This window comes from Dendrobium catenatum, unplaced genomic scaffold, assembly GCF_001605985.2.
Source record: "Dendrobium catenatum unplaced genomic scaffold, ASM160598v2 fragScaff_scaffold_249, whole genome shotgun sequence".
NCBI lineage: Eukaryota > Viridiplantae > Streptophyta > Magnoliopsida > Asparagales > Orchidaceae > Dendrobium > Dendrobium catenatum.
Window position 1 is genome coordinate 2,554,148 of NW_021318711.1, and position 11,450 is coordinate 2,565,597.

Here is an 11,450-nt window from a genome sequence, read left to right on the forward strand (position 1 = left end):
GCGTCTAACTGATGTATATATTCTGGTACTATTTTTATTGAAACCATGGAAATGAATATAGAAGTTATCCTCATCTTCTCTGCTCTATTTCAATTTGCTGTTTCAGTTTCATTAACCTGCTGCAGGTAGTAGCTGGTATAATTGTTAACACTTGGAAGATATCAAGTTCTTCTCCATGCCACTGAATAAAATGAGCAAACACAATTCCATATGCCTTCTAAAGCAGATAGGGATAGCAGCCTAGCAAGCACAATCAAATTCTAAAACCTCCATTAAACAGCGTACAACATCCAGCAATCAATCTCACAGAGCAGCTGCTCCACTGTAGAATTTATAATATTGGATCAGCATTTTAAATATATAGAGAAAGAGCAATTCATAATGACAATATAGAGTTAGCATCTCAAAGATTTGAGCTTTGCTTCTTTAATAACCTCTGATTCAATTGTCAACAGATAAATAACAAAGAGAGAAGAACCTGAGCTTTAATGCTGAACTTGAAATGCTTTCATCAAAAGCTTAAAAATGTAGCCTAGCTAGTACAGGTAAGAAAGATTAATAAATGATCATAGCTCACAGCCTCGTAATTCTATTGTTTCTTGACACATGTTATTAATCTGTACTATTTTATACTCTTCTGATATGAATGATTTGCACCGCAATATCAATTCAATACATAATGAGGTACACTTTCTTACTAATTTCTCCAAACTCTAAATTTAACTTACAAATCATTTATAGGTGTAAAATTAAAACGAATAAAAACAGTGGAAACCCCGCTCTCCATCTATACAGTTCCTCCCTTTCCACTGCTTCCTAATTCCTTAAAATAAAAAAAAAAGAGAAATTAAAAGCACGGCATAACAGAAAAATCAACTAATCGAAAAAGGAAAAAAGGAACTCACAAACCCTAGTTGCAATCGACCTTAAGATCTGACGGCGGTAGAAAATAATCCATCGCAAGGCCATGTAGATTGAAATCAGCCTCCTCAATCGTCCAACACTCCTCCAACCGGCGCTTATGATTAACCGATCCCTCACCGTATCGGAAGAGAGTGACGACGGTTCGGCCACTGTGAGCTATATTGATGCCATCAATGTATCGATAGTCGTCAATGATGGATTCCATAGAAGTCTCCCAGAAGATGGAAGAATCGTTGTTGATGCTGTTGCAGCTGATCTGAGTGGAGGCGGAGGTGCGGCCGCAGCTGGACTTCATACGGAGGAGATGGGAGTCTTCCAGCTGCATAAGGAGGCCAGTGCGTTGGCTAAAGTAGCCCCATACGGTGTGGCGGATAATGTCGAAGCTGGATGCGCTGCGGGATTTGAGGACATTAGCGCTGACTTCGAGCTTTAGAATGAAGCATTCCTCGCCGTTTACGATTTTTTCGCCGATACAGACTGCGTCGACGAAGAGATTAGCCGTTGAGCGCGGGTCTAGGCCCTGTAGCATCCAGTAGTCAGAATACAGTGCATCACATTTCAAAGTTAAAGAAAATTTCCAAAAAATAGTTAAAAGAAAAAAAAAATTAAAAAAATCTAAATAATTTGTATGCCACTTTAATATCTAAATTTTTAATTTATAAATTAAATTAATATATATATAATCTATGAATATAGTGTTAGTTTTTTTTTTCTATATGCATAATAACTAGACTTCATTTTAGACAAATTTTTTTTTGCTTTCTAAATTAATTTTTTTTGTATAAATTTTTTTGTGCTAAAAAGCTGATTTAGAAATCAATTAAAAAGTTATTCTGCCCACCAAAATAGATTAGAGTAAGTATATAATTGAGTTAAAATTATTTTTAAATTGGATTGCACTCAATTTCATAAATGACTCAAATGCTATGCTTAATAATTTAAAGGAACAATTTTTAATTAATTCTAAGATGACCTTAGAGATTTCTCTTTCAAAATTATTAATGTAAATTTATTTAAAATCTATTAGAATTCAAGAATTTAAGTATAAAATTACTAATAGTATTTAGAGCATTTCTCTCCTACATGAATTAATCATTTTCTTATTTTTATCTCAGGAGACAAGTTTCCTCTATCTACTAAAATATACATATGATAAACCATATTTAAAAAAAAATCATGATGTAAGTCAACATCATTTTATTAATGTCAATGGTCACTGATATAAAGGCTTCATGCTCAAGTTTGTACTCAATTTATTAATGTCATGCATAGATTTCTTAGAGCAAATAAAAGTTAAAGAGGATTCTCCATCTCTATTAGATGAAAGGGAATTTTCAACTAAGGTGTAGAAATCAGTAAAGAAGTAAGATATATTAGTTACAATTCAAAGAAATGCTCATGTTACATGCTAAGAAATTGGCAACCTCAAGTATTTTTTTAGATTAGGAACCTAATTGTAACTCATATACAATTTTGACGTTAGATTAAAAGACCATTGAAAAGGTCAATAAAAGCTCATTAGGTATGTAATCAATGAGAAGTCTCCGTTAGATTTTATTATAATTTGAATCCAAATATGTTCATATCGAATATGAAGAGAGACAATGATATTGATTTATCATATAAGTAGGATTGGGGGTACCGTGAAAAAGCTATCATTAATGTAAGAGGGTCCACCAAAATATCATTTCCGAAGTTATCTTCTTATTTAGATGTACCACACGAAAAAAAATTGAAGGATAATCTTCAACATTATGGTAAAAAATATTTCAATTATGCTTAATTTTCTTTGGTTGTTTATATTCAAGGCTTCAAAAGTACATGTCAGCCTACATTAAGTGTGAATTGAACAATTCTAGATATATGATAAATTCGCCTAATAATATTTACAATAATTAACTAAAAAATCTTAAGTTGCATGTTTATTTTATAACCAGAGTAAGGAGGTCAATATAATTTGTTAAAATCTTAGTGTTTATTTATAATAGACATAATAGTATTGCCAATGATTTATCACATCTTTCTAAAGGCATATTATAGAGCTTATAATCATCATGTAGGAATGAATATCATGATAAAGTTTAAAATTATTTGCTTTTATGAGAAATATGAGTTGACTTTCAAGGCTTATATAAGAGTTAAATTATATATAAATGTGACAAAATGCATGTTAAAGATTCAATCATAACTACTCTCTAAAGAATAAAGTTAGCTTGGATCCCTAGAACCTATTCAACTTAATGATTAATGATATTGTTGATAGCTTTAATAATATTAGCAATAATGCATGTTCCAATCCACAACTTTTTTTTTTAGAACACAATATAGAAATAGCTCTTAGATATACACAACATTGCTTTGAATGTAAAAACAATACTGGCTAAAAAAAAAAAAATGCATCAGGAAAGTTCCTATATAAGGCTGTAAGTTTGATTTTCTGCCCCATTACTAAACTTGAACTACATGTCCATGATAATTACCTTAGTGGTGATTTTGAATTGTGGGAACACACATGTACATGCAATTTTGTATCGATATTAGCAGGGGTGGAAATCTTTGTTATATTATTCTTTAGATAATTTGTCTCATATATATCTATTTTTTAGTCTTTATTATAAGGGTCTTCAGACAATTCCCCCAGCAAATAGTAAATAGAATTCATCATTTTATTTATTAATTTGAATTCCAAAAATATCCTTACAACGAAAATTTGTTCCAAGGACGCTGCCCCCTTGGACCTCCGATATATTTATGAAGCGTACGACGATTAAGGATATGAACAAATAGGGGTCGTTATTTACCCATTTTCTTGTAGTGAATGGTCGAATCAAATTTGAGGCAACACCAACAGCTACTTATAAGTATTGAAAAAGTACATGGCCATTGAGGAAAGATCCTGGCTTTAAGTGTTGAATCAGAACTTAGGGCATCACAAGACACAAGCATGACATAGAGAGGGTTGTAGCAAGAAAGAGAGAGCGGCAAGGTCGCGATCCAGCCGATGAGTAGGAAATCAAAGATTTGAAGTTTGATGCAAACCTATTGTGAAATGCAATATATTATGCATGAGAGAGAAGACTAGCCATATTCATAAGCTTCACGGTTCGGTACCTTTGCCGATTTAGTGGCTTTGGCTACCCGGCGAACCAATTGGGGAGGAGGCCGTATGAAGGAAAAGAGGGAGAAGTGATAATATCTCATAATTTTTCTTTTTCACCCACTTGATTTGGGTAAACTTCAATATCTTAAATATGATTTGTGCAGTATGATTTCTTCTAGGTGAATATATGTTTATTATTTTTATAATTAAGTATGATTTTTGTAGGCCTTGTATGTGTGTGTTGTTTTATTTATCATATAAAATTTAGAGATTTTGAGCATTTGAATCTATGTTTTCTTTTTATTACATTCATTTAAATCTTATAGGTTTAATAATTATTAACTTATCAAGTTTAGCACTCAAATCTATAGCCTAGATCGATGAGCTTGCCATAATGTAATGATTATACTTATATTATTTAAATTTAAGTCAATAATTGCATTAGCAATAGTTTATATTAAAGAAATCAAAATTTTATGGTTTAGGAGAAGTCATTTTATATATTGATGAATTGGTTACATGTATATGTATGTATATTTTAGAGCTAATATTTAATCAAATATAATCTTTATGATGATTGATTCTTAAAGAGTTGCTAAATATTTTATTTGGGTCGTGGTGAAAGATATTTACATAAAAAACTATTAAATAAAGCATTTAAATTTGAGATCACTATGAAGAATAACTTAGGCTGCAAGGTTGAATCCTTTATTTCAAAAAGATGTTTAAGTGATTGTTGCATTATTTAATATTTTGATGTATGATATATTGAATATATGATTAATTTAGACTCTTGTGGAATTAGGATTTGTTGAACACCAAGTGTTGGAACGGGAGGAACTTCATCATGGTTGGAAATTTCAACTGCTTATATCCTCTAATTGGTAGATGACTGTTTATTGAGTAATTAAGTAATAAACAAAACTTTCCTTGTTAGCGGTCAAGCCCTTGCTACTCGTTGTATGTGAATAATATGTTTGGTAAGATGTAATAATTCATTCACAATATTGCATGTTACTATTTTGGCATGATTTGATAATTAGCGTTGTCATGTTGATTGTTGCATAATTTTCTGAATAATTCGCATACTTTATCCTGATTGCTCTGAATAATTATTGTTTATGCAAATCATATATATATATATATATATATGAGCTTAATTATTATATACATTTATTAAGCACTATTATTGTAATACAAGCTTGTGTGTTTGTTGCTTGTAAATGTTGATATTTAATCCTATTGGATATTGGCTAGCTGGGACCAATGTGTCCTAAGAATGAAAACTTTATAGGAAATCATTGAATTTCCTTGGGATTGGTGCTTACCATTTCTGGAAGGACATTGTTGTAAACAAACTATACATATTTATATATAAACTAAAATATACAAAGAAAAATAATAAATGACTAATGAGTCATTAGTGGATGAATAAATATCACATACTTATAAGTGAATGAGTTTGCATTTGAAAGCAATGATTATTAGTTGACAAATATTTTTTATGAGTTATACTAACTTTTATAAATGAAGTATGTACATTCAAAAAATCTTATATCATATATATTGTTGCTATTGCTATTTATGTTTTTTTCTTTGCTCATATTTATGCTCATTCCTTGTTGTTTATATTTTACTTAGTGGGGTCATGAGTTCTTTTCTTGCAAACTCACACACATTGTTTCATAGTTTCAGGTTTGCTAGTTTGGACTGCTTCTAATGGAACTTCTAAGTTCATCGCATGTACCACCAGGGCGCCGCTATTGAACCTTTGGTCTACCATCGCCGTCAGACCTCCATATGGAAGCCACTAACGAGCCTTCCTCCAATCACTATCACATGTCGACTATGTATAGTCCATCTGACCACTGTCACCCGCTGACTATGGTCCCTACAACAATTGTTGCTAAGCCAACTATAGTACTTCCGACCTCCATCGCTCACCGACTACGGTCCATCTGACCATCGTCATTCAACTACAACCATTTTGATCACCATCATCCAACTACGATTGCACAACTCTATGGACCACACAAACATGCCCGTACTCTCTTAAGAACATCTGCTACATTGTTCTCTAACTGTGTAATGTGCTCTAAATAATGTGTATTTGCTACATTGAGCTAGCACCCATGCCTCCTTCGATGAAGGGTATAATTTGTAATCAACCACCATCACTAGTGGAATCTGTTCGACTGGGCAATACCCCATGTTTTTCCCATCTTTTTGGAGTTTTCGCAAAAAAATTCGGATGTCTTTCATAACTGTTGCACCTCTCTATTCGTGTTATATATTTGTACAAGATTAGGATGCTAAGCTTTATGTTTCTCTTTTCGACTTAATATTCCAGGATGCAATAGTTTTCTATGATATTGACTTTTTCCGGTAAGATGATTATTTCTATAAAAATTGAAAAGCAACGTCATTGTTAACCGAACCTGTAGAGATCTCCGGAGAGGACGCGGCGGGCCACGGGAAGCGTGAGATTGCTCCGAGGTGGACTGGCGCCAGGCATGCTTGCCATTACAGCCTGCGCTCATCTTACAGCCGGCCATAATGAGCTCGAAGAACCAGAGCTCGGGGTTCTTCTGCCATAACACGAAGCCTCCGATCTCGCCTTTGCCATTCCTTGTTATGGACGGAGGAACAGCGGCCGAGTTGTCGTTGCCCATGTGGAACTCCGACGAGCTCATCCGCACCTTCCCAACTGCATACATACTCTGCACCGACGTCAATGCCGACTGCCCGCCGGTCGCCGCTATGTATTGCTGGAGTATGTACTTCGCCGTAGAGGCTTGCTGCACATATAAACATGTGGTTTTTCATTTATCGTATAGATAAGCATGGCATTGGTAATATTATATTTTAATTAAATTTGACAATTCAGCTGTGACGTGCATGTGATGTATCAGTATTTACAAGTTCTGTAACTAGGGAACATATTATTATGTATTCATTGCTGACTTTGTTGGAATTTCTTTTGTTTTTTAAAAGGAAAATCATTCTTTTTTTTTTTAATAATCAATTAGGATGGAATGTTGTTGTTTGCTGAAAAATTTTTGATAATAAAGTGAGAATTTATCATCTTAGAGTTGTATGAAAATCGTACACACATAAATAAATTGAAAGTGGCAAAGATATTGCATGAAATTTCTTATCTTAAAAGGAAAAAAAAGTTGGAGATGTGTCCTAAGATGGTAATAGGTGTTTTGTTGTGCTTGAGTTGCTTCTAGACATTAAGTATATGGCAATTTTTGATGTTACGCATCAAAATCAAATAACAAAATTAAATTGGTACGGTCATTCTCTAGATAAAAAAGGAGATCAGGTGACCAGAAAGACCTATTACACATAGGTGGTTGATGGATATTGAATGTCGACTATTGGCATTTTGATTATCTCTTGAACATTGGATGCTAATAAGATGAGTATCGGATATCGATGGGTAATAAATATTGAGAGTTAATCATTTGAAGGCTTTGTATGACAATGAACAAGGAACAATAAAATTGAGTAACAACTTGACCAATCTTCTAATGAAAGGAAATATCAAGTGAATGAGAAAACTAATGACAAATGACAATCATTAGCTGACATGTTGAGCTAAACCAACAAGAATGTTTGGGTAACATTCAATAATTAACTTGATTGTTATTTTGATAGAATGAGGTACTAAGAGACTAAGAAGGTGAGCATATGATAACGATGAGCATCGATATCAATCAACAATTGGCATGGAGTGGTGACAACTATATGTCAATGATGATCTACAGTAGGTATTCTATAAGAGAGGTAATTGGATGTCAAGAAGATGTATTTTAAACATCTTCAAATGATGGTGATAGCAGACATTGATGTCCATTGATTCCTAATATAATGTGTTAGCGCTTTCTAGCATCAATAGTTGTTGACGTGCAACCTAAGAATATGGATGATTCGGCGCACTCACCCAACTATCTTGATTATAGTCAATTTATAACATAAATAATAAATACCCAAATATTTTGAGATCTAAAAGTTATATCAAAATTTATTTAATCAAATAATATCCAACATAAATTAAAATTTTTATAAGGTAACTTAACTAAAGATTTGAAATAGACAAAAAATAATAATGGGTACGTTTTCCGTCCGTACAAAATTAAAAAGAATAATTTAGAAATTTTTATAAACATGAAGGTATACGTTATATCCTTATTTGATCCAAAAATTCTTTTTTTTTTTTAATTATTATCAAATTGTAACAATCTCAAAAAACAATTAACAAATAAAAGGGTTGGGATTTACAATGGATGATTCGCGGACGGAACGGTTATTGAATGCGGTGTCGAACGGCACGGGCATAGGGATGAGCGGTGAGCCGACGACGCTGAGGAGGAGCTGCAGCTCGGCGGCACGGCCGGAAAGCTTCAGCAACGGCGGGGTGTCGGTGGCTTTGTCGAAGGCTTGCGACTTGAGCCAAGCGTAGCGATTGTCTTGGCCGGTCGACGACGACGACGATCCTCCCTTCGCACATCCGCCGCCGCCTCCCTTCCAGTTGGGAAACATCTCCTCCGGTAAAGGAATCTCGAGGACGGTGTCAAGGGCATCTTCTCGCTCTAGATTTGCGCAAAGCTTCCTCATATGTAGAGAGGAAATAGATCGATCGATCGTCGGAGATGATAGTATAAATATAGGGATAAATTTTTAGAAGGTTACTGTTTTAATAGACGAAACACGTCACTTTCGGTTTTTTTAAACTATTTATTTTTGGAAAAATTTTAAGACTAAGCATGATTATAAATTATATTAAGAGCTTAAGCATGTTTAAAAAAAAATTAAAAAATAGGCAAAGTCTCCCGTTAAACGGGCGACTTATGCTTTGACTAGAATAGTCAAGATCCGACGTGGTGATGATGTGGCGAGATCTGAGATTAAATCTCCCGTTTAACGGGTGATTTATAAGTCGCCCATTTAACGGGCGACTTTATGCTAATACTTTAATTCCCAAAATCCTTCCCGATCTCATTTCCTTCACTTTCCCCTTCTGCAGCCGTTGCCATCGGAAAGTTCGGAGTCGCCGATCTCACCGCCAACTGTTTAGGTAATGTTTTATTTTTAATATTTACGGTTGATGATGTTTAGTATTTGAGGTGTTGTACAAATTTGGTTAAAAATGATCCTATTTGAGTCTTTTTAGTTTATTTCTCAATTTTTTTGGTAGATCTATTAGTTTGTCTAATTTTGATGGAGTTAGTTGTAATATTGTTTGACAGAACTAGAGATAAGTTGATATAGAACATAGATTTTGTTAAAACTTGGTAGATCTAACGAATTAGTCTTTGTATATTGCTATAAATTGAAAAGCTATATTTTTGTTAATATATAATGATTCTTTATTTAATTTATAATTCTTTAAAATAATTTTTATAAGAGATAAATTGTAATGAAGTCTTTTCATACTTGTAAAATTCAATGAATTTTAATTATATTTTAGCAGTCTTTAGAATAATTAAAATATTAAGTATTTTGTAATTTGTTCATTTTGCATAGTGATACGTACGAGTTCAATAATGAATGGACGTGGTGCGACCTTTGTGCTTATGTATAATTAAAAGTGGACACCAATTTCACTCCAAGCTATTTTGGGGGTAGGAATCGACCCCTACATGTGCCAAGAAATTGCAACTTAGAACAGCTTAAGTTTAGGATACTTAGAGCACTGAAGTACGATCCTTCAAAGTATTCTGTAAAGTTAGTATGTCGCGTGCCTGTTAGAAATGAGTATGTCGCTTCGGAAGTTAAGGATGATGAAGTTTGTGAAGTTCTGTTATGCCAAGCTGCAACAGAATTTCTTATAATGTACGTTGATGTCGAAGAGATTGAGGTGTTAGGAGATAATACTAACCCTCTAAATTTCATGGATGTTGTTGCTTCTGCAATGCCGCAAACGGTATATAGAATTCAAAGCTCACAGGCCAATAGATTTCAAAGACTATTTTGGGCATTTGGTCCTTCTGTTACTGGATGGATGTATTGTCGGCCAGTTCTTAGTCTTGATGGCACATTCCTTCTCGATAAATATCGAGGTACATTATTAACTGCGATTGGATTGGATGCTAATAATGGGCTTTTTCCTCTTGCATTCGCTATTGTTGAGTCCGAGTGTACTAAATCTTAGATATGGTTTCTTCGGCAACTAAGTGAGCTACTACCGAATGTGATAAATAGGTAAAATCTATGTATAATCTCAGACAGACATGCAGGTTTAGTAAGAGGTTGTAGGGAAATTTTCCCCAATGCAGCTCATCGTCACTGCTTACGGCATCTACGAGAGAATTTCAAGAAAGCAATACGTCAGATGGGGATAAGTGATGAAGAATTTCTATGTCAAAAAATGTATACAGCAGGCAATACTGATGAGCCACGTGTCTATCACAGATGCATGGAAGATATAAAAAAATCAAGCAAGATAAGAATTTCAAGAAAGCAATACGTCATTCAGTTGGTCAAAACAGAGCCACTTGCCCAATAAGACTTGGTCGTAGAAACTAGTGTTCATTTGTTTGTCGTAGTAGAAGTGATTGTATGTGTGTATTTGATCTATTATATGGTTGATGTAACTTAAACATTTGCTGAACTCCTGCTATGAACAACTACTACTTATGTGATAATTTTGCATAACTTGTTGAATTTTTTTTAGATGGTAAAAATTGATCATAATTTATTTTTTTTTAATGATAGGGGTTTAACGGGTGACTTACTAAATAATTTTTTTTTAAATTATATGAGTAAGTCGCCCGTTAAACGAGCGACTTGCTATTATCATCATTTTAACCTCCTCTGCTCGCTCAGCATAATAGACAAATGACTCAGCTAATCCTAGTCAGCATAAGTCGCCCGTTTTGCCTATTTTTAAATTTTTTTTTAACATGCTTAAGCTCTTAATATAATTTATAATCATGCTTAGTCTTAAATTTTTCCCTTTATTTTTTCATGCACAGGCCGGTTTCTCTCACATTTTTCCGGCTCTCTCCGCTCTTTATCCACGTCTCTCTCTCTCTCTCTCTCTCTCTCTCTCTCTCTCACTCTCTCTCGTATTTCAGAATATTATTTTACGTGTAAATTAATGGTAAATAAGTTTTAAGGGGATTTACTACTTATAAATTTAAACTCTTGTATCTAACATCTAACATCTTAAAATTTATTATTTACTTATCTAATACATAAATCTTTTAAAACATAAAAATCACATGTTACAAACCAATCTGATATAACCTACATACAAAACAGTCTTATTGTGATGCCCCGGAATCTAAATTAGAAGAATTATTTATTTTTCTTTTAATAAATAACAATCAGAACTATATAATATTATATATCAATAATAAACAATAATACATATTCTATAATTTAAAACAACAATATACACATCTATATTTATTCC

The 11,450-nt window shown here is 33.3% G+C and overlaps 1 protein-coding gene across 1 annotated transcript; it reads right to left on the minus strand.

Moving 5' to 3' along the window:
* Positions 1–552: 552 nt before the first annotated feature.
* LOC110098954 lies at positions 553–8,647 on the minus strand. The gene is made up of 3 exons (XM_028693271.1): positions 8,312–8,647; positions 6,463–6,822; positions 553–1,444 (listed from the first exon to the last, which is right to left on the minus strand). Exons 1-3 carry the CDS (start codon positions 8,645–8,647, stop codon positions 911–913), a joined length of 1,230 nt encoding a protein of 409 aa, XP_028549104.1. The 3' UTR covers positions 553–910.
* Positions 8,648–11,450: the final 2,803 nt, after the last annotated feature.